We start from the raw sequence: 25,317 nt of genomic DNA on the forward strand, positions 1-25,317 counted from the left end.
TGGTCAATCCATCTCAAGATCGTCATGTTCAAGAATGGCACTCTCAGAGAAGTATCTAAAGCTTGTAGAAGACATGGTGGCAAGGTTCGAGTCAAGGCTATTCCACTGCCGACTGTGGATGGGGGCTCCCAGGTGGCGGGGCACAATTGGCCAAGCATCGTCCAGGTGGGGGAGGGCTTAGGTCGGCCAAGGTGTCCTCGGCTCACTGCGCACCAGTGACCCTTGTGAACTGGCCGGGCGCTTGTGGGCCTGCCTGTAAGTTGCCCAGAGTTGCATGCTACTCCGACGCTGCAGCTCTGAGGTAGCTGCATGGCGGACCTTCAGAGTGAAAAGAAGCGGACGGCTGACGGCACATGTTTTTCGGAGGACGCGTGTGTCTGTCGTCTTCTCTCCCGAGTCAGAGCGGGGGTGGCTGCAGTGAACTGGGTTGTAATAAAAAATTAAATTGGAGAGAGAATCATAAAAGTAATTGCTGATTCCAAATCTACCCCTTACTAGGGTCGCTAAGATCCTGGAACGGCCTATGAGGGGTCCAGGAAGGAGTCCAAGGTGCCGCCCCTTGGGGAGGTTTCTGAGCTACCTCCGAAACATCCGCCCTCTCTCTCTCATTTTGAGCTGTTTTCAGTCCAGTCCACAGAGGTGCCTTGGGACGGAGGCTTAAAGAATCCTTTTTCAACCTCTCTTGAACCTTTTCGCCAAAGTCTGTGGTTTCTTGAGCCTCTGAGGAGATACTAATGTGCATATTTGTAAAAGGCTTTTATAAGTTTATCCATTTCCTGATCCCCAAGCTTTCTCAAAAAAGAAACTAACACCGGCGTGAGACATTGTGTGCAAAGCTGTATTAAGGCAAGAATATTTTCCTCCTTTTATGAGATCTGAAAACATGCCCACACTTGCCCCTTTTTAAAAATCATCGTAACCGTCTCAACCAATTTCGCAAATTATGAGGGTCTTTAGACCTTACTCAGAATACCCCCAGTATGCCCTATTACTCCAAACTTTGCTCAGACAACCTCGATTCCCAAAACACGGTAAGCCTCATTCTTATTTTTATTTATGTTTTAAGACAAATTATCATGGCCAAGTGGTTAAGGCGATGGACTTAAGATCCATTTGACTAAACTGTCAGTGTGGGTTTGAATCCTACCAGCAGTAACTACTCCGTACAGTTGAATTGAAGGGTCGGTGGAGTCGACATTTTTGTCAGCGCTTATGATAATATTTTTTTACATTTTTGTAAAAATGTTTTATCATAAGTGCTGACAAAAATGTCGACTCCACTGACCCTTCAATTCAATACTCATAAGAGTGTGTGTGTGTATATATACAGAGCCTTGCTAACCCTAACCCTGACCAATTCTCTCATATTACCAAATTACAAATGGTAAACTGAAATTTCATTCTGTTTGATATTTTATTCTTAAACACTGAAACTCAGAATCAATAACTGTAAGGTGACATTGGTTTTATGTTGGGAAATATTTTTAAGAAAAATAAAAAAACTGAAATATCTTGCTTGCATAAGTATTCAACCCCTGCGCTGTGGAAGCTCCCAGTTTGCATCAATGAAAGAAATTGCCCTAACGAGGACACAATTACCTTACCATTGGCCTCCACCTGTGAACCATTAAAGTTGCTGTCACATTTTCTGGATAAAAACCCCACTGTTGAAGGATCATTGGTAAGGCTGTGAATCTGAAGGAAAATGAAGACCAGAGCATTCTACAGAAGTTAGAGATAAAGTAATACAAATACATAGATTAGGGAAAGGGTACAAAATAATATCCAACTCTTTGGATATCCCAGTGAGCACAGTTGGATCAATAATCAGGAAGTAGAAGCTGCATCACACCACCCAGGCACTGCCAAGAAAAGGCCATCCCTCAAAACTCAGCACTCAAACAAGAAGAAGACTTGTGAGAGAAGCCACAGAGAGGCCAAAAATCACTTTGAAGGAGCTACAGAGTTCAGTGGCTGGAAGTGGAGTAATGGTGCACCAGTCAACCATATCAAGAGCTCTGCATAACACTGGCCTGTATGGGAGGGTGGCAAGAAAGAAGCCGTTACTCAAAAAGTACCATCTGAAAGCACGTCTGGAGTATGCCAGAAAGCATGAGAGCGACCCAGCTGCGATGTGGGAAAAGGTTTTGTGGTCAGATGAGACCAAGATAGAGCTTTTTGGTCAAAACTCAAAGCGCTATGTGTGACGCAAACCTAACACTGCCCATGCGTCAAGACACACCATCCCTACAGTGAAGTATGGTGGTGGCAGCATCATGCTGTGGGGATGCTTCTCATCAGCAGGGACTGGGCATTTGGTTACAATTGAAGGAAGAATGGATGGAGCAAAATACAGGAAAATACTGCAAGAGAATCTACTTCAGTCCTCTAAAAAACTGAAGCTTGGGAGGAAATTCACCTTTCAGCAGGACAATGATCCCAAGCACAAGGCCAAAGCAACATTGGAGTGGCTCAAGAACAAAAAGGTGAATGTCCTACAGTGGCCCAGTCAAAGTCCTTATCTCAATCCCACTGAGAATCTGTGGCACTATTTGAAAATTGCGGTCCACAAGCGTCGTCCAACCAACCTGAACAACCTGGAGCAAATCTGCCAAGAAAAATGGGCCAAAATCACTCCGATACTATGTGCAAAGCTGGTACATACTTACCCCAAAAGACTTAAAGCTGTTATTGCAGCGAAAGGTGGCTCTACCAAATATCAATGTGTGGGGGTTGAATACTTATGCAAGCAAGATATTTCAGTTTTTTGTTTTTCTTAAAAATATTTCCCAACATAAAACCAATGTCACCTTACAATAATTGATTTAGAGCTTAAGTGTTTTAAAAAAAAATATCGAACATATAAACATCGAATATATATATATATATATATATATATATATATATATATATATATATATATATATATATATATAAATTATATATATAGTTTCCCGACACTGGGGGTGTGTCTCCCACGATGGTCCGTAATATTTGGCAAACCCATTACCCAGGACTTACGATATAACAACTAAACGGTCGTAATATGCCGAGTATTGCCCAATGTAGAGGGTCTTATTGATTATATACTTAAAATGTTACAGCACAATTATCTATAATTTTTATTAATTTTAACTGAATTTATTTAGGTTTTCCTTTTTTTTTATCCTTCCACATAAGCACTCTAAAATAAACTTTCTATATAGTCCTCCATAACAACGATCTTCTCTATAAAATGAGTGTACAAAAAGCTTTTTTAAAACTGTATACTTTTATTTGAATAAACAGGGAACAAAAGATTGTGATTTTTTTATTATTATTTATTCTTATTACTATCCTTATTATTACTACTATTATTATTAGTGCGTAGTTATTAAAAATGCTTCCGTGAAAATAAACTGAAGACAAAGTTTGGAAAAAAGATTATGCAATTGTAATAATAATAATAATAATAATAATAATAATAATAATAATAATAATAATCTTTTCCTTGGTAATTAATTTGAATATTTCAGCTCTCAAAAGAAATATATCTCGATATACCGTACTGTTGTTCCTCTTTATTTTTGACCGTTGCATAAAATTCTCTGAGAATTTAAACTCTGGGAAGTGTTTTCCTCAAAATTTGTGTTTTTATTGTTTTCCTTTAACCAGTCTCAAAAAACATTAATTGCCCAAGTGGTTTGTTTTGTGGTATTTTTTTCAGTTCTTTCTATTTCAATTAAATCAAGTCGCTGTTGGGTAACGATCTCATGTCTAGCACTACTGATGGTAAGTTTTTCAGTTTGTCTGACAGTACTTCTCTCTATACTACTTACAGCAACTGTAGACAACTCAGAGGTGCTCCTATTTTCCAAGATGTTTTGATTTATTCATACCTCAATTGACATATTAAAAAGGTTGAAATTTACTTTAACCCTTTGCGGTCCTATGTTGAACCCTGTAGTCCCTGCACAACAGAGATAACACTGACACAAACAAAGAAGCTTCCGGTTCCAGCACTCAAAGAATCACAGACATTAGCAGAGCTTTCTGAGATGTTATAGTAATAAAATAATGACTTGGATCGCATTATTGAGGAGTTTGGTGATAAAACAAGTGATCAGGAGGTCCCTGACAGCTTGAATGATGCCCCGCCTCCAACAACAAGCTTCGAGTCCGACTCAATACTACACGGACTATTCAACAATTGTACATTTCCAGATAAATTATAATAGTAAGACCCCAATAAATAAATATGCTATCCAAATAATAATAATAATAATAATAATAATAATAATAATAATAATAATAATAATTTTATAAAAGTATGAATACAACAAAAAAGATAAGATTAAAACAAAAACCTGATAAAAGGAGTCGCCTTCCCAAGGTTCACTTTAGTTCCATTTAGATCCAAAATTTTTTTAAGGGTTTTTTTTTTTGTTTGTTTGTTTTTTGTTTTTTTTTTTTAAGAGAAAATAAAGAAATAAATATTTTTTTAATAGTAATAGAGCCCTCTCGATACAGGCTCTACCATGTGGTAGATGACCCTGACATTCATTAGCGCCCTCGTCTACAGCTCGGGACACATAACTCCAGGCATGGTCATCTACCATACGGTACAGCCCACATCGATGGGCTCTATTATATATTGCTTAATTATATCCCTCTAACTCAACCATGTTTAGAATTTGTGGAATATTTCACTGAAGTATATTATTTATATTAGAATATTTTCAAACAAACTTTTTATTCAAAGCTGTAGTGGTTAAACTGAACACTGTTATAGGAGGAGGAGGTTAAATGTCTGCAAAATTTGCAAACAAAATGCACAAAATGAAATGTACTGGTTTCGTAAGTATTCAACCCCTTAAGTCAGTACTTGGTAGAAGCACCTTTTGCAGCAATTATTGGTATGAGTGTTTGGATAGGTCTCTACTGGCTTTGCACAGTAGCACGGTGAATTTTTTGCCCATTCTTCACGGGAAAATTGCTCTAGTTCTGATAAGTTTGTTGGGGCTTGTCGATGGACTGCAATCTTCAAGTCTCACCAATAAATTTTCGATTGAAGTCAGGAATTTGACTTGGCCACTCAAGAACATGAATTCTCTTTTTGTTCAACCACTCCAGTGTGGCTTTGGCTTTGTACTTTGGGTCATTGTCCTGCTGAAATGCGAATTTCTTCCTCACTTTCAGAGTCTTGACTGACTCAAACAGGTTTTCCTCAAGGATTTGCCTGTACTTTGCACCATTCATTCCCCCCTCTATCCTGACAAGCTTCCCAGCCCCTACTGGAGAGAAGCATCCCCATAACATGATGCTGCCACCACCATGCTCGACAGCTGGGATGGTGTTGACTGGGTGATGTGCAGTGTTTGGCTTGCACCAGACGTAACGCTTGGAATTTAGACCGAAAAGTTCAATTTTTGTCTCATCTAACCAAAAAACCTTTTTCTACATGTTTGCAGTATTATCTATGTGCTTTTTCGTAAAATCCATATATGCTTTAAAATGAGGCTCTTTGAGTAATGGCTTCTTTTTTACCACCCGTCCATACAGGCCAGTTTTGCGTAGGGACGGGCTTATTGTTGATGTGTGAACACCGACTCCCATCTCAGACACAGAACTCTCAAGGTCATTGTTGGCTTCAGAGTGACATCCTGAACCAGTTTCCTGCTTGCCCGGCTGCTCAGTTTGGGAGGGCGACCTGATCTTATCTTACTCAGATAATGCACTCCGTTGAAAATGTTTGTTTGAAAACCCACCCAGATTCAGACAAGTGCAGCTCCACTGTCTACCAAAACACTACAGATTTCCACAAACAAAAAAAATATTTCTGGGTGGTATTATGCATCTTCCAGTTCTTAATGATGGACTTTACTGTGCTCAGCGTGCTCATAATCAGCGTCTTTGAAATTTTCTTGTACCCTTCTCCTGCTCTGTGCCTCTCTACCATTTTATCCCTGAGTTGTTTCGAAAGCTTCTTGTTCTTTCAGGTTGCTTTGTTGGATCACTATGTGAGTTGCAGCTTGAAAGCCTTTATATACCTGAGGGAAATTATATACAACTTAAAACATTTTGAGTATACACAGGCTGAAACCATTTCACTAATTGTGTGACCTTTCAAACAAATCATTTGCACCTGAGCTGATTTAGGGCTGCAGTAGCAAAGGGGTTGAATACTTATGCAACTGAGATTAATCTGTTTTTCTCTGTAAATCTTATTTATATTCTATATGCATTTTTTGAACTTTATCAATGTGGAGTAGTTTGTGTTGATTCTACATGTAAAGTCTAATTTGAAAGCGTTGTGGATTACGCTCAGGTGCCAACAAAATGAAAACTTTGCAGAGGGTGAATACTTCTGCAAACCGCTGTGTGTGTGTGTGTGTGTGTGTGTGTGTGTGTGTGTGTGTGTGTGTGTGTGTGTGTGTGTGTGTGTGTGTGTATATATATATATATATATATATATATATATATATATATATATATATATATATATATATATATATATAGATATATAGGCTTGAATTTCATTTGTGTGTGCTGGGGGGATTTCCCCCCTATGCTGCAGCCATTTCAGGCATTCTAAATTGGGTGAAAAATACAGTAGCTTGGTGTCTCACGATATCTCTGCAGGATTTTTCCGCACAAAGTTGCAGATATGCGTGATTCCCGATATAATAATATTTGTTCCTTACTGTAAAGAAATACAAATCCTGCACAATATCAATTGAAAACAATGCAGCATATCAATTGAAAACGTGCAACATGCGAATGTAGGTTGTACAGCATCGGTTATTATGTTTAGACAACTGCTTGACCGACCACTTGGAACTCTCTGACAATAACAGAAAATAACTGTAAAGTAGCCTATGTCTATAAATTATTATTATTACTGAATTGAATATTATTATTATTATATATATATATATATATATATATATTATATATATATATACTATATATATATATAATTATATATATATATATATATATATATATATATATATATATATATATTTTGCTGCGAAACTACGTACAAGTACAACACAGGGAAGTCTTTTCCCACCCAAATGCAGGCTCAAAATTGACAAAATAAAATGTATAAAGGACCAGGGAAAACAAAACATTGCAAAAAAACAAAAACAGGCAAACAGTAATATTCTCTTATTTTATTACTGAGTGAATTTTAAGCTGCTTATTATTAGATGCTGATTTCACTACTACATTGGAGCCTACTTGTAAATACTGTCTTTGGATCAGTGACATTATTTTGTCTAAAAAGAAGCCAATTATGCAACCTGAAATCAAATGTACTTTAAACCAAATTAACCTAATGTAAATGATGCTACCAAGAAGTGATGTGGTGCTTTCCCAATGACTGAAAAAAAAAAATGTTCTGCAAGAAATAATTCACATAATTCATTTAGAATGTCAGTGGGGCCTTATGCATTGGTTAAGAAGAGCTTTGTCACCCAAGAACTGATTGATCTTAAAATCACTCCATGCCATCAGTAAACCACAGTGCACTTGTTCACAGTCTGTCAGTCCCTGGGATCAAGTAATACGCTTTCGTGGGTACACACATGGCCCATTAAAAATACTTTACTTTGACAAATTATCAAAAAAAAAAAAAAAAAAACTAAACAAATGATAAGTGAACTATTGTCTTATTATTAAATCCGTAACAATGTCTAAATAATTGACTTTTACTTGCTATTATATATTCAGCAACATAATAAAATACCTTGTACATGTTTTATACAGAGAGGCTTAATTTCAAACACTAAAATCATTTCAATACAAAACAGAAAAATACACTGATCATCAGTACAAGTTGGAATTTAATTAATACAAATATACCCTATTCAAAGAAACACTAATTAAACCACAGAAGCAGCATTTTTTCATTAATAACCATTTCATAAAAATTTCAAATGGGTACTGTTGGGTGAACAGAGAACAAGGATTCCATATCTTACCATGCAGACGTACAAAAACAAAAGGGGTTCAGTGTTGTTCCTAAACTCGTTCATCTTAAAGGGTAGACATTAAACTATGTGTTTGCTTTCCCTCCAATGAAAAAGAACGAGCAATAATTCCCTGCAGGCACCCGAGTCCCGGTAATCTAGATGATGTTATTTTCCAAAATAGGCAACCTCAAGCAAGAGCTCTGGTAACAATGCAAGATGCAGTCTGACTCTTCCATAGTCCCATGGTGCCAACCTACAGCTGCGCTGCCTTTGCTATAGAGATGATCACGCTGATCTGCACAGTAGTTCCGACAGAAAATAGACACCTTGCCTTTGATAAAAAGTAAGTAATACTTATAAATACACTTTACCTCCTGCTGCTAGTTAATGTACATTTACAGTATCCCACTGGTGCTACAGAGAAACCATGGTTACATAAATATACAACACTGTAACTGAACAACATCTTTCTCAAACATTCTGTAAATATTGCTTTTTTAAAATTTATTTTAGTTTTATTTATTTATTTATTTATTTATTTTACACTATCCTGCTACTTAAATGAGATATTTAAAATATGGCTGGACATTAAAGTTCTGTCATTAGGTATGAACTGTGCAAAATATAACACATATTTCTAGCCAATCTAATACATACCGAGATCCTGCCCCTCACAGACGCTCGTTTATAAATCTTCTGTTCTTGTAGTGTCATATGACTGTGAATCCTTTATGGCATAGTATACATCACTAACCTGTAACCAACTCTAGCCTATAAACCATACAAACACCAACAGACAAGTTTGTAATGCTGTTCCATACCAGTCCAGACCATGTTATGGTCTTTTTTAAAATTGCTTGTAAATGTTTTACACCTGCTATTGGGCTGTTTTATTCAAGCACAGCTGACTAACTGCATGAATACTTCAAATGACAGCACTAAAAATAGTCAGAAGACTTTAGTGAAAATATATGAAGGCTTTGTCACTCAGCCTTGTGTCCTCAGTTACTAAATGTACCCTCTGAAGCCTATGACTAAACACTTGTTTTATAGAAGCACCAGTACTGTATAATCATGGGCCACTTCAACCATTACCATTAAAAAGAAATCCTCACCCCACTATTGTATTATAACTGTGTACAAATAAATTGTACAAAATGTAAAACTCAACATTATATTTCTATGAAAAACCAACATTTCCTTCAAGACAAGACATACAAAAGACACATTAAGGCACATAAACATATTAAGCACAAGGAAGACAACGGAACAAGAAAGCGGTGTTGGTATACGTTTACACACAACAATTACAATACCTGAGGTTTAGTGCATTCCTGTGAGCCAAAATGAAATGAATGCCATAAAAGGAAAGGAAAAGATGAGAATTATCACACATGCCATATTTCATTCCAAGGTTATGAAAAGTATGCTGAAAGCTTTAAAATGCCCTTTAACATTGATGTTGCATGTCATGCAAGTTGTATTTTTATTAATCATCATGCTGGAGCACCCTTTAACATGCAGTTCATTTCAAAACATTTCATTACTTTGAGAATATTTTCCATGTAAAATGAAAAGAAAAAAAAACAAAAATACTATTAAAATATTTCTTCCCAAATTTAGAATGATGTTGTAAAATTAAGTCATTTTTCTTTGGGAGTGCATCGCTTTTTTTCTAAATAGTTTGGGGACAAAAAACAAGGATTGCTGTGGAATGAATAAAATGGACTAACATCTACACATGCAGGCATAATGAGTAGGTAATGACTGCAGTGGGTCTGAAAAGTGTCCTTGTGGGCACCCAGTTAACACAATCGCCTACACAACGACCACAGTCACAGTTGAAAATATATCTGCAAATAACAAAACATATAATGTAATATAAAACCTTGTATTGTAATGTATTCATTTAAACAGCCTATGATTCAAGAATCAAAAGGTACCGTACTTCCTATGGTGGTGGATCTAACAGGACAGGCTTGTTCTTTCCATAGGCTTCCAAAGTTTTATTTTTATGATCATAAATGTGGTGTCTGCATTGCACAGCAAAATTCTAGAAACTGTCTGCAACTCAGAGAGATGTCAATTCAGACATCACACCAGGCAGTGACATTTCAAATGTCAAATTCAGGGATTCACTTCATCCCCTTATTGTAATTTATTCACTTTCTAGGCTTCACTTTCAAATGGTTCCAAAATAAAAAATACTGTAAATAAATGAAAAACATTTACAATCTATTGTAAGAATAAATGTACACAATTACATTCAGTAAAACAGTATTTTCTTCACAAAAAGCCACAGCCAATTCAGCTTTTAGTAATAATTCCTATTCACCTTTTTCTGTGCTTTCTGTTGGCTCTTAAGGTTATTACTCTTTTCCAGTTGAAAGTTGTTGGTTATTTAGTAAAGACATTTATATTAAAGTAACGACGTGTGTGGGTGGTCTGCCCAAATTCACATCAAGACACTGGAAAATCTGACTAAAATGATACCTGTTCCCAGGCAAATTGATTGTAAATGTTTGGTTTTACAGTTCATTCCAAGCACAGTAGTAAAAAGAAACCTATTTATCTAAAAGTGCATCTGAAAGTGCATCATCACTAAACTTTGTCTGGCAAGTTTCCTACATCAGAAGTTTCCTGGAGTTATGCACCACAAGGGTGACGTAACCTTTTTCAGAGATAAAAACAACTGTGTTAAAGAGTTCTTAGCGCCTTGATCTTAGCTGTGGCCAATGTTTTTAATTTGTCCCTAAAGTTACTCTTTGAATTCGTCTGCTATCTGTAGCTTGTCTCAGCTGCATGCAGACACATATGCATATTCTGTTGCACATCCTGGAGAGTGTGTGGTCCAACCTGGCCTCATATACTCTCCCTGCTTATACTGACGTTGTTTGTGGAGTGAGTTTGAGTTTGTTATTTTTTCTAGTTACCTTGTCTATATCATTTATAATATCATTTCATTGTCTCCTTTTGCTTTAGAGCAAATACAGTCAAACATATTGAAAATAACTACCGGTACTCAATGATGCCCATAACATGGTATTTAACTGTAGAGTAGACAAGGTGTCATTACACACAGATGGTTTAAAAAGTACAATTATCATCACCAGTGGGCTATGGATTTGACTGAACAACATTTTGCTTGAATCTGTGTCAGCCAGAAGCACAGAAATATATATATATATACACACACACACACATATATACACACACTACCGATCAAAAGTTTTCACCTCCATTTTTCCAGTTTTTATTGAAATTTAATCGTTTTGTTTAGCAAAATTGAATCTAAATTTTTGACTCAAAGTAGCCACCTTTTGCAGATATAACAGCCGAACACACTCATGGCATTCTTTCTACAATGGAATACAAATATTGTTCGGAAAGTTCTTCCCAACACTGTTGCAGAAGTTCCCACAAATGTGTTGCACTTGTGGGTTACTTTGCTTTCACCCTTCTGTCCAGTTCATCCCAAACCAGCTTGATGGGGTGTAAGTCTGGAGACTGTGCTGGCCATTCCATGATTTGAAGCCTATCATCTTGTTCTTTTCTTCTAAGGTAGTTTGACATAGCCTGGAGGTATGTTTTGGGTTATTATCTTGCTGTAGGAGGGTATTGCATGGCGCTGCAAAATGCTGTGGTAGCCGTTTTGGTTCAGGGTGCCACTCACTCTGTGCAAGTCGCCGACTCTGGATCCAGCAAAAGAGCCCCAGAACATCACGCTTCCTCCTCCATGTTTGACAGTTGGTGTCACACACCGAGGAACCATCCTTTCGCCTACTCGACTGCATACAGAAACCTGGTGATGAACCGAAGATTTCAAATTTTGATTCACCGGTCCATAAGACCTTCTTCCAGTCTTCAGTAGTCCACTGGCGGTGCTTCATGGCCCAGGCAAGCCTCTTTTTCTTATTTTGTCATCTTAGCAATGGTTTTCTTACTGCCACTCGACCTGTCAAACCTGCACACAGCTCGAAGCCTTCTCTTCACAGGTGAAACTGAGCCTTGCTTACTTCGACCAGTGTTAAGCTGTGCTTGAAGCTGTTGTCCTGTGAGCCGCCTATCATGCAAGCTGTTGACTCTCAGAAACTTGTCTTCTGATTCTGTTGTGGCTTTGGGTCTGCCAGACCTCTTCCTTTCAGAATTTCCTCCAGTTTCCAAGTGCCTTTTAATTGTGTAGGAAGCTCTACTCACTGACACCTTGGCTTTCTTTGCAATTTCACTAAAGGAAAGACCTACACTTTTAAGGGTTATAATGGTCTGTCTGTCTTACTTTGTTAATTGCCTTTTTCTCACCATTATGATAGCAATATACTACTTCCTGCAGTACAATACTGTCCAAATAATGCTTAAGAGGGTGTAGTAACACAGTCTGTTCCAAGACTGCTTTTATACAGACAGAGGGTTTGTAAGTAATCAACAAAAGTTGGGACACCTGTAGGAATTGTTAGCATCAACTTTCAAGGCTTAATTTAATTCCATTGCTGCAGAACAGCTGTAAGTTGTTAACCTATTGCTTGTTCCCTGAAAAAGGCCTTTTTTTATAACTCTGAAATGTACATTATTTTTCAGTTTTTGGTAACCTAAACTTTTTTTTAACCTCTGGTAGTTTACCGCTTACCTTTGTACCATTTCAGTTTAGTCACTGGACTTGAACTGCTTAAATTTCAATAAAAACTGGAAAAATGGGGGTGTTCTAAAACATTTGACAGGTAGTGTGTGTGTGTGTCATATATATATATATATATATATATATATATATATATATATATATATATATATATATATATATATATATATATATACATACATATACAGCTCTGGAAAAAATTAAGAGACCACTGCAAAATTATCAGTTTCTCTGGTTTTACTATTTATAGGTATGTGTTTGGGTAAAATGAACATTTTTGTTTTATTCTATAAACTACTGGCAACATTTCTCCCAAATTCCAAATAAAAATATTGTCATTTAGAGCATTTATTTGCAGAAAATGACAACTGGTCAAAATAACAAAAAAGATGCAGTGTTGTCAGACCTCGAATAATACAAAGAAAATAAGTTCATATTCATTTTTAAACAACACAATACTAATGTTTTAACTTAGGAAGAGTTCAGAAATCAATATTTGGTGGAATAACACTGATTTTCAAGCACAGCTTTCATGCGTCTTGGCATGCTCTCCACCAGTCTTTCACATTGATGTTGGGTGACTTTATGCCACTCCTGGCACAAAAATTCAAGCAGCTCGGCTTTGTTTAATGGCTTATGGCCATCAATCTTCCTCTTGATCACATTCCAGAGGTTTAATGGGGTTCAGGTCTGGAGATTGGGCTGGCCATGACAGGGTCTTGATCTGGTGGTCCTCCATCCACACCTTGATTAACCTGGCTGTGTGGCATGGAGCATTGTCCTGCTGGAAAAACCAATCCTCAGAGTTGGGAAACACTGTCAGAGCAGAAGGAAGCAAGTTTTCTTCCAGGACAACCTTGTACTTGGCTTGATTCATGCGTCCTTCACAAAGACAAATCTGCCCAATTCCAGCCTTGCTGAAGCACCCCCAGGTGAGTCCAATTTTCAGCTTTGCCCAACACCTGGTTGTCTAATGGTTAGACGGAGACCTGGAGAGGCCTACAAGCCACAGTATCTCGCACCCACTATGAAATGTGGTGGAGGATCAGTGATGATCTGGGGGTGCTTCAGCAAGGCTGGAATCAGGCAGCTTTGGCATGAATCAAGCCAAGTGATCAAGAGGAAGATGGATGATCACAAGCCATCAAACAAAGCCGAGCTGCTTGAATTTTTGCGCCAGGAGTGGCATAAAGTCACCCAACATCAATGTGAAAGACTGGTGGAGAGCATGCCAAGACGCATGAAAGCTGTGATTGAAAATCAGGGTTATTCCACCAAATATTGATTTCTGAACTCTTCCTAAGTTAAAACATTAGTATTGTGTTGTTTAAAAATGAATATGAACTTATTTTCTTTGTATTATTCGAGGTCTGACAACACTGCATCTTTTTTGTTATTTTGACCAGCTGTCATTTTCTGCAAATAAATGCTCTAAATGACAATATTTTTATTTGGAATTTGGAAGAAATGTTGCCAGTAGTTTATAGAATAAAACAAAAATGTTCATTTTACCCAAACACATACCTATAAATAGTAAAACCAGAGAAACTGATAATTTTGCAGTGGTCTCTTAATTTTTTCCAGAGCTGTATATATATATATATATATATATATATATATATATATATATATATATATATATATATATATATATATATATATATATATATATAAAAAAAAAAAAAGACAGATACAATTAACAGCTCTTGATTGAAGTGATTGAATCCACCAAGGCTATAACACATTGCAATGTAAAAAGGTACTGAGGAACACATCACCTTTTGTAAAACTTAATTTGGTTTTAAAATCATGAGGCAGTTATAATAACTGAAGCTTGCTACTAACTTCAAGTCTCCCCTGGCAAAGATCATAAGGCCCGGTAATGACTCACCGTGTGGTATCCTCTAGGTAATGGAGGCTTCCCAACAGGGTACGGATCCACTGTGTCAATAATTGTTTGTCTCTCTCCTTTCTGGTTAATTTTCCGAAATCTCCTTCGAGATTGCCTGTGAGATGCTTGCCGCTGAAAATACTCCTCATTTTCATCCATATAGTCCACCTAAGCAAGGACAACAATAAAAATAACAAATTACCGTAAGTACAACATCAATTACATGGATTACCTAGTTTGACAGGACCAGAGACAATTATACTATAGATTTTTAATACAGTAAAATGTCAGATAATGTTTCAGCAACCTTCTGATTAAAACACAAACACACACTAAAATGAAGAGCACGACACAGAGGTGTATGTACACAGTTCTTCCATTCTGATATTTGAAGGACAGACACAGGGTTACAAGCATGTAAAACTCTTTAAAGCAAATGTATTCAGATCTTGGTGTACATAAAAGGTGAATTTACCACTTGGCAAAAACACAATGACACAATAATAGGAGAGATGAATTAGAGCAATCAATCTAATACATCTGGACAGGCCTGCAGAATTATTACACATACTGTACATGCATACATACAAATTGCATTGAAGAATAAGGCGTGAACCTGGAGGATTAAGGGTATCAAAGTGCCAAGTCACACTTCTAAGACAGATGTACAGAACAGTAAGCATTAACCAAGCAAAATATTGTGACGATAAATTAAGGTTATTGAACTAAACTATGATTCTAAGCTGAGGTCAATTAATGACAATCAAATGACAAACAAATACAAATGTCAAATATCAAATCAACTAAACCACTAAAAATAGAAAGAAAACAATTTATTGCTTACACATTCTTTTCATGTCTCCTTCACTGCAGCCTCATATTTTACAACAGCACACACTGTCTCCTGCATTAAACAGTATCTCTGTACCGTAGTATCTGCTGCCATGGCAACTGCAGTGGAGCAGCGTAAATTGTTTGGCGTACAACAGAATGGAAATCATTCCTGTATGTGTGACACAGTATCCAAAGCAATTCTGTAATAATTAGAAGGCTGGTTGCTTGAAACACATTTTGCTGGTGGGAATGGGCTAGATAGAGAAAGCTGTTTATTCCAGAGCACTGTTACAGGAAATCTACTAGTAATGGTCAGTATACAGTGTTACTCTATACTGACAAATTTCACAATTTGCATGTATAATGTCAAACCCCAAAACATTTACTGTGGACCTTGTGCTTTTCACCCCACAGGGACCTACCGTATACAGTGTGCTTGACCCTTAAATTCACCTCTGAAAATCAAGCAGTAAAAACTGAAGAACCAAATCAAAATGACTATTCTACAGTGAAAGCACAGTTTACTGTGCCAATATAATCAACTGGCATTAAAAGGAGGATAGTATAGTAACGATAGTAAAACACCAACAAACTGTCCAATTTTGCCACACATCCAAAATGGAGCGGGTATAATGAAGCATGCTGTGGTATTAACTATTCACCAGAAAGCTAGAAAAACAATTCCATTGGCCAATGTTTGTCAAACCTCAGGATATTTCCAGAAATGTACACATTTGAGCTGAAAAATATATCTCAAATCTTGCAGAGAAAGTAACACTTTTCAACAACAAATCTATAGAATAGGACCTAGGAAAATATTTCATTGATTCTTGGAAGAATGACTAAAACTACCTCAAAACATGTACTTTTCTTACTTGTCTAAGGTTACTCCAGGGCACACAAACCTAACAATAACACAATGTAACTAACTGGACCACAAAGGTCAAATATACCAGTGCGTGTCCTTACAATACAGATCATGTGTTTACCGACAAGGCCTTTAACATCAGTTATATTATAATATTGATCAACTTGTCAAAACTGTGCAGAAAAACTAGTATAAATTTATATAATGACAACTCTGAATACATATTGATGTGCATGATGAGTCATTCTATATTATGTCCTATGTTGTAACAGGCAGGATAGCACTGTCTCTATTGGGGAGGTAAAATCGGCATTATCGGAAGTTGTCTGTGGTGTTTCACAGGGCTCCATTCTAGGTCCCTTGCTGTTTTCATTATATATGCTACCGTAATGAGTGCATGAGTGTTATTAGCTACTTGCCTTACAGACATCAAGCATTGGTTGTCACAGAATTTTCTAATGTTGAATTCAGACAAAACAGTGGTTATGCTAGTGGGATCACAGAACCAACTAAAAGGAAGTGTGGGATTACATGAGCTTGACCCTTGCAGTCTCTCATCAAAACTAGAAATTAAGAGTTTGGGGGTCATCTTTGATCCCTATATATATCCTTTAAAACTCATATTAGGGAAGATACTAAATTATCTTTTCACCATTTGAGAAATATAACCAAACTTAGACCAATTATTTCCGTATCTGATGCAGACAGACTAATACATGCCTTTGTTTCATCTAGAATTTATTACTGTAAAACATGTCCCAAAATGCGTGGTATCCCGCTTTCAGCTTGTTCAGAATATCGCCGTTAGAATTCTGACTAAAACCAGGAAAAGTGAACATATGAACCTGTGCAGTACAGAATTGATTTTAAGATTTTGTTGTTAACTTACAAGGCCTTGAATGGATTAGCACCTAGTTATCTGCAGGAGTTACTGACCCCGTATCTTCCAAACCACACTCTGAGATCACAGGATGCAGGGCTGCTGCAGGGTTAACAAAAGCAACACGCGAGGTAGGACTTTTTTTTTTGTAGAGCTCCTAAATTATGGAATGCTCTGCCTTCGTTTCTCAGGGAAGCTGGCACCATTACAGTTTTCAAATCAAGACTAAAAATGCACTTTTATAAAATGGCTTTCTTATCTTAGTGGGTTTAGACATAACTTTAAAATTGCTGCTTTTGTATTACGTGTATACGGTTATTTAAATGGTCTGTGTGTTGCAATACTTTTGTATAATTAGCTTAATTTAAGAAAGTTAAAGAAATGCATCTGAAGTAAGTCAAGCCACCAGGTTGTAGATACAATTTATTAACCGAATCCAAATGGGGGACGGGGGAAAACACTTACGATGTGGAAGAGTTCATTTATTTTATTTTGCTCCAAATAAACATGTATTTATATAAAATTGTCCAATATAGTTTAAACCAAATAATACAAGTATATACATTAGAATTTTTAAAGAATATTTGAAGAATGTTAAAGCAATTTGGTTTGGAAAATGTGCAGCAATAAATTTCACTGCAGCTTATTTTCTGCATTACCTGAGAGGGCAACCAACATTAGCTCTATATGGGTTATATGTAACATAGATTCAATAAGATTAGGAAAACAAGTTTACTTTGAGGAACATACAGTTCAAATCTTCTTTTAACATTACTGGGAATACAAATAATTTAAAATGAAGCCATAACAATAGCACTAATAATATAAATAGTTTTTTGCTATGAAAACTGGATTACAATAAAAACAATGCTGTACATACAGTATATGAAAATGGCAAGTAAAACTAGATATAGATGTTTATGAAAAGGGCAGAAAACAGCAGTACATAGTAATTCAAGATTTACTTGTAGGCCTATTTTAAGACAACCTCAATAACTTACCAATAACAGGTTTTGTGTCACCATTCAGTCAAATCTAGCAATTAGAAACAGTTAAACTAGCAAATACAGTACAGCCTTACCAAGGGTTAACATTTATAAGGAAGCATGAGCAGAAATTAAATGATAAATTGAAAGTAGAACTTTAAAATCAAAATAGTTCCCCACAAAAGTTCTTACCACAATCATTTCAGAAGGCTCCAACACAATGCATTCACAGCCACGTCTAAGGCTTCCTGCAGAGCGCTTGCCAAAACTGAGGAGAGAAGAAAAAAGATGAGGTTATGACAAGAGAGCTCAAATATGCACGTGCAAAACAGTTTTTGACCTTCTCCAAGGGTCAGTACTTCATAAAATACTTTATAGATGGAAAATTCTTTGCCTGTAAACTAGAAATAAAGAGTACAGGAAACATTTAAAATGGAACCTACATCTGTATTTGCAATCTGGCATTTTTCTTTGGTTGTCTCTGCATTGCTCCTGCTTTAACAGGACTCCACCAGTGACTCAGAGCACACCACTGTGACAGTGAAATTTATGCTGATTTTTTGTTTCATTATCTGAATTGTACCCGACAATATTTGCATACCTGCAAAGAGGCAATCTTTTAATTTGTGGCGATTAAGGTTTACTGTTCTAAATTCTACTGAAATGCTTTGGGAAACCAGAAAATTACTTGAGTAGCAACCTATTAAATAACCGCAAATCGACACGTAAATAGAAAACTTGATCGACACAGATTTGCTGGGGTGTTTTAAAAAGTAACAATTTAACTAGTTTGAAGTAATATAGTGAAAACAGGATAAAAAATCACTTTTGAAACAAATAAACTAAATTACCATCGGTGAATTGTACATTAACTAGAAAAGTCAGACAAAAACTAGAATAATTGTTTCCTGAATAAAAAAACACTCACTTTTTTTTTTTTTTTTTTTTAATGTAACTGCTCAGTTCCCCACAGTAACAGCAATCAAAACTCATCTCTACTTGTAGTGTCAATTTACTGTGCCTTAAAGAAAATGCCTTGACCGATCCTCTAGGGCAGTTGTGCCCAATCCTGGTCCTGAGGGGCTGGTGTCCCTTCTGGTTTTTGTTCCAACTGTACACATAATTGCTTAATTGGGCCAGCTGAGCTTCTAATAAGTGCTTGATTGGTCCAATTAAGTAATTTAGGGGATAGTTTGGAATAAAAGCCAGGAGGACACCGGCCCACCAGGGCCAGGATTGGGCACCCCTGCTCTAGGGCATATAATACCCCCCCAAAAACATAAGTGTCTGCCGAGCCAAACCATCTACCCATATGAAACACATTTCGTGTCGAGAAAAAACTTGAACAAATTATTATAAAACTGTGTTTCTGATGCCAGTGCAAGTGTACAGTAAAAACGATCTGTGCCTACAAAATAATTAAGTTCACTTTTCCAAAAAAGACCATGTTTCCATGGGTCACGAAACAATGACAGGCAGACGCTACTGTGCTGTGATCAGTTCCAGATGCTCCATCTTTTTCTTCTGAAGCCCTCAAACCAATAACCTGACCCTTTATCTCGGCATCTTAGACAGTCCCAGAGGGCAAATCTTTTTTTCTTTTTTTAAATCTTAGAAAACAAACCATATTTCCCAATTAATGAAAATGCCAATGCATTCTTCCAGCACTCTTTGAGCTGGGATAAGCAGTCTTCAGTGACCTGATTCCTACAAATAGGCCTGTAGTATTCTCATCCATCAGCCCCTCAAGTGCACTCAAGTGACAGAGTGAGACCTGAAAAATTACAATACTGGAAAAGTGTGAAATGTACTTTTAGCAGTAATAATCATGGTGAAAGGCATACACTTTGAAAATATATTTCCATTAGAGGATGGATCTACTGTTCATGTTGTTAGTGTAATGGTTCAATACTTATGATACAAGTCTAACAGTTACTGTATGTTACCTACGATAAATAATTCAACTGGGACAGAACACACTGTATCTGATTTAAAAAGTTATAATAAACTCAATCTAGTTATTGCTAAAACACAAATATGTGTTTTCCAATTTACAGGTATTAAGATATTTAGAAAAACAATATATTTTCATAAGCCCACAATTTAAAGTGTTAAATACTGTAACTGTCTAGTGAGGTAAATAATTTGTGTCCTTGTTTAATGAACACAATGCAGAGTCCCTGAGCCTGTAATGCATTCCTTTGTCTTGTTCATCCCAACCAGGGATATAAAAAACCTGTGCGCAAAAGCATACAGATTACTGACCTCGTTATTAGTGACTGAGGTGAAGAGAATGTACTTATTTATTTTTTAAATCATCTGTTTCTTTTATGTTCAATACGTGGTTGTGACAAAGTTCCCACCCCTGTGTATATTATCTGTTATGTGTTGCGTGTGGTGTGTTTAAATGTTGGTGTAGAGACATTGGTACACGGGATATAAACGGGTCTGTGTAACACGAGTGTTTAAAAATGTATATGTGTATTTAGGCACGAGGATTGCACAGCACTTCACTTGCAAGTAAAATGTAGTAATATGTGAGCACGGGGAATTGCACTTTATTAATTCACGTGCTGAGATTCAAGTGAATAATTAATTGGTAATTGAATCCCAGCACAATAGTATATATAGATGCACGCTGTCACATAATCGCGGTTGGGTGTTCGGGAGTGGAGAACGGGAGCGAGAGAAGGAGAAACTTAAATATATCAATTGCTATTGCGTGCTGGTGGGACCAGCACGATACTTGTTTATTTAAAACTCACCGTGTTTGTCAGTGTGTCTGTCCGTGCACCATTTTGTTAAGTTTAGTCTGTTTTTGTTTGTCTATTTATTTTGGCGTAGAGTGCCGTGTCCTGTGTTTTCGTGTTTGTTTAAACCTTTTATTTTGTAATAAACCGGCGCCAACAGACGTCTTCATCATTTCATTTCACATCATCGTCTTTGTATATTTCATTCCTTCCTGGTTCTGACGCCTCCCACTTGGCCGTCTCTGTGACAGTGGTACAGTAATTAAATTGCAAATTAGGCTACTCAGTACAACTGTGTACAGTAGCTGCGCTACATTTGAAACAGAAACCCAAGAAACACATACAGTATGTTTATATTATAAACATTTATTTCAGTGCAGTTAGGAACACATTTGTTAGGAAATTTAAGTAACATACTAAGAGTGTAACTATAACAGGCAATACTTGGGAATTATTTAAATATAAAAATAGCTTCTGCCTGTTTATTTTTTTCCCTTTTCCCCCACTCTTTCTCTATAAGCTGAATTCAACTCCTGATGTCCAGGTGTTTTAGTTTGTTGCATCACAGACACAAATTAATTGCCAACTATTACTGCTGCTGTGGAATTCAGATTTTTTTGCTGAACCCCAGATTTATAAAGGTTGTGTATAAGTTAACTTGTCAAGGTTTCTTAGATTTTCTTTACCAAAATACATGCAACATTTACAGTAGGCTCCATCAAATTCTGCAAAGACAAAACATGTTTTTTTCTTTTATTTCCAGAATATATTTATTTTACTTAATTACTATACAAATAAGCATTTGATTTGTATTATTATAAACATATTTGTCAATCTCAATGTTTTAATAGGTTTCACAAATCAATGGATTGTGCATGTCCTATAAATGACTAATAGTAAGAAATAGTGTTGTAAAATCGAACTCTGATGTTGACATCAATTATCGTGCAAATTCTAAATGACTATTATCTAGCTAAAATGCTTTATAAAAAAAAAAATAATAATAATTTCCTCACAGTAACAGTTTAAAGGAGCAATAAGTCCTCTTTATAGAGCATGGTATAAAAAACTCATTCAAACAAATCCAGATGTTTAAATACATTGGCATTTAAATATAGCGCGCTCCAATTTTCATACTTCTGCCGACAATGGCCTTTGCCTTGTTTTGTGTAAAATCTGACAAATTTCCAGTGTAAACATAACGGTAAAAAGAAAAAAAAAATTCAACCCCACTGTCCAAAGGAGAAAAACAAAAAAAAGAAAACAAGGTTTGAAAACTACATTAACATTATCGCCTATTCACATGGAAATAATTCAATCTGTTTTTTTTTTTTAAATTTGCTGTTGGTTACAATTTATGAATTACATGGCCCAGCTTCTGCTAGCGAAAGCATCTGCCCCTTCCAGTGTGCTGCGGCTGCAGAGATGCATTTCACTTTTTGCTGTCCTATTTTAATCAAAACTTTACAGGTATTTGCACAGCCACTTAGATTTGCATTATCTTCAGTGAATACAACTGTATCATAATTTTTGTACATTAGAGGTAGCCTACCCTTTCCTGCAATGGAACTTTCAACTCTGGTTGATATTTTTATTTTGCATCTCCATATTTGAATATGTATAATATCTTTCATGCATGTATGGGCATTTATTATTAATTGACTTACTGCCCACATCGCAACCAATGTAGAATATCTCTTTTATACATGTATAGGCCTAATCAATCTACATACCATGTCGCAACCAAAAATGTGTCACATACTGGAGTGCCCAGAGAAGTGTTTCACCCACGTGGATTCGCTTACACAGTACATTACTAAGGTCCTACCTATTTCACGACAGTGAAAAATGTGACATGGACCGTGAAATTCATTCTTCACTGTGAGAACTCTATTTTGTGTGCTTTTACCCTGCACTTAAATCCAATTAAGTTAGGTGTATCGGACCTGATGTGATTATAAGCTGGTTTCAATTTCAAAAAGAAAACTGGACAGAATTTATTGATTGACACTTAACAGCAACCAATAACCACTCTGGGCTCTCTTCACTGATTGGCAGATAAGGTCTTCTGGGGTGGGTTTAGTATCCTAGGAGATCTCAACTGATAATGTTAAGCGAGTGAATATTTTGCGAGTGTCCAAAATGAATTTAAAAATTCTACAATAATTATTGCAGCGGATCAGGTCCCAACAAGTACACTCTTGACCACAAAGTGTTAGAAATTACACAACACGATTTTTTCTATTTCGCCAATTCCTTAGCGACTCACTATGGTGTTTTTTGTATGCATTTAAATGTCAGGTTCATGTATTAAGAAAGCAGTATAACAGGGGTGGGTAGTAAATGCGTTTTTAATTGTTTGTGCAGGTGCTAGACTTCCACAATTCAGTTTTCAGAAACCTGTGTGGCTCTCTACGAATACGCCCGGTGTGTCTTTCTAGCAACAAAACAAACATACGACAAATAAATCAATAAAAACTGCTTGTCCCATGGCGTAAGTAAAACGGCAAAACTTGTTGTCTGTTCAAAAACTCTTGTTCTCCCGGGCGTCGGGTGATAGGAACTGTGCACACCCCTGCATACAGTAAGATATCCTTCCCGAGTATATTTTGAACTCTATACTTACAATACATTGTATAGAGGTTATCTGGGTTATAAAGTGTTAAAAAGATTTACAATATACTCAGATTAATAGCACATTATACTTTCTTCTGACAACATACATTTGACTGGCAAATTTATAGAACTTTAAGCCGCTAAACAGCATTTGAGATTTGTCATTGTAAAAGCAGACATTTGACAAAATGAATACTGTTAAGAAAATCAGTTTTGAGATCAGGATTCTTTTCTATAGTACCTATGAGCAATGCACATATGACTGAGACCACCTCCTCCAATATACAGGAAGATATTGCTGTTGGAATGGCTTCTTAGCTTTTTTGTTGGATTTATTTAAAAGTTCCACAATACACAACATACGGTTTGTAAAGCAGTCTGTAGTCTTTTTTTTTTTTTTTTTTTTTTTTTTTTTTTTTTTTTAAAGGGCTGTCCCCTTATCATGGGCCTCTGCATTCCTGTTACACAACAGCCCAACTCCCCAGTGAAATGCAATTCCACCACACAGGAATGCAAACGCATTCACCACCAGCATCACGACATTCACGTAGCCTCGAGAGCCTGAGAAATGTGCACCACAGCAATGCACTGTACTTCTTACTAATCTGACCGTTTATGATGCAGATCCCCTACTAGTCAATTGGTGAGGGAGGAGGGGGAAAAAATAAAACAATTTATATGATATTCATGGCAAACATTCCAATTCTCAATCTATTATAATTGTGTCTTTTGCATTAGTGCAAGACATTAATGAACAATGTCAATAAATAAAAATGCAGTAATATGAAAATAAACTCAAATTTTTACATACTCTACCTTTTTATACTGTAGTTGGTGAAAAATGTCTCAGAAAAAAACGGTAAATATATTATATATATTTTTAACAAAAATCTATAAACACTTTGATCATCACTAAATACAGCAGTCAAAGTTATAAATATGTAAATATGATTATGGTCAAATTAGAAAAAAAGAAGTTCCTCCAACTGCTTACTGCGGTAAATCGGTGTCACATCAAAAATAAATAATTCAGTCATTGCTTCAGACAGTGAACAGTTCTGCTGATAAGCTAATATTAAAAAAAAATGCAGCGCATCCTAGAATTTCATTTCATAAGCAGAAAGACCAGCTGTTTACTAGTTTTACAATCTTGTCATGCTTGAAAAAAAAAAAAAAAAAAGCCCTCACCTCCCTACTAACTACTGTATGCAACCACCTGCAAACATAATGGCACATAAATACAGATTCAACCCAGAAATAAAACGCAAACTATATGAACTGATCAAAAGCTGTGATTAGAGGGAGCTCCCCCTAGTGTCGTATCCAGTAAAAACACTTGTGTAGAGTGCAAGATATGCCCTATAGTCTGGACGTCGCAGGTTCGAGTCCAGGCCATTCCCTTGCCGACCAAAGACGGGAGCTCCCAGGGGGCGGTGCACAATTGGCCAAGTGCCGCCCAGGGGGAAGGAAGGACCAGGTCGGCAAGGGTGTCATCGGCTCACCGCGCCCCAGCGACCCCTGTGGAATGGCCGGGCATCTGAGGGCTAGCCTGTAAGCTGCCCAGGGCTGCGTTGTCCTCCGACGCTGTAGCTCTGGGTGGCTGCATGGTGAGTCTGCAGTGTGTAAAAAAAGCGGGCGGCTAACAGCACAAGCTTCAGAGGACAGCGTGTGTCCGTCTTTGCCCCTCCCGAAACAGGCACAGGGGTGCTAGCGGTGAGCTGAGCGAAACAAAAAGAATTAGATGCTACTAAATTGGGGAGAAAATAACAAAAAACTAAATTACGACTACTAAATTTATAAAAACTGATTAGTAATTTAACACGCTTCAAACTATTCAGTACACAATACTTTCTGCATTATCTTCAACACCATTAATACATCTTTCATAACTTTGAACAGAA

The 25,317-nt window shown here is 36.6% G+C and overlaps 1 protein-coding gene across 6 annotated transcripts in view; it reads right to left on the reverse strand.

The window, feature by feature from the left end:
* The window catches only part of rapgef2b (Rap guanine nucleotide exchange factor 2b), a 149,547-nt gene that overhangs the window by 53,622 nt on the left and 70,608 nt on the right, over positions 1-25,317 (reverse strand). For 5 of the 6 annotated variants that reach the window (XM_041263307.1, XM_041263334.1, XM_041263325.1 and 2 more), the window contains 3 exons: positions 18,243-18,318; positions 14,483-14,650; positions 9,275-9,292 (listed from right to left, as the gene is read on the reverse strand). In XM_041263307.1, coding sequence (XP_041119241.1) covers positions 9,275-9,292; positions 14,483-14,650; positions 18,243-18,318 — 262 coding nt within the window. The remainder of the gene's footprint in view (positions 1-9,274; positions 9,293-14,482; positions 14,651-18,242; positions 18,319-25,317) is intronic. The other variant, XM_041263318.1, reaches the window with a different exon arrangement.

The sequence above is a fragment of the Polyodon spathula genome, chromosome 1 (assembly GCF_017654505.1).
Source record: "Polyodon spathula isolate WHYD16114869_AA chromosome 1, ASM1765450v1, whole genome shotgun sequence".
In the NCBI taxonomy this organism is placed as follows: domain Eukaryota; kingdom Metazoa; phylum Chordata; class Actinopteri; order Acipenseriformes; family Polyodontidae; genus Polyodon; species Polyodon spathula.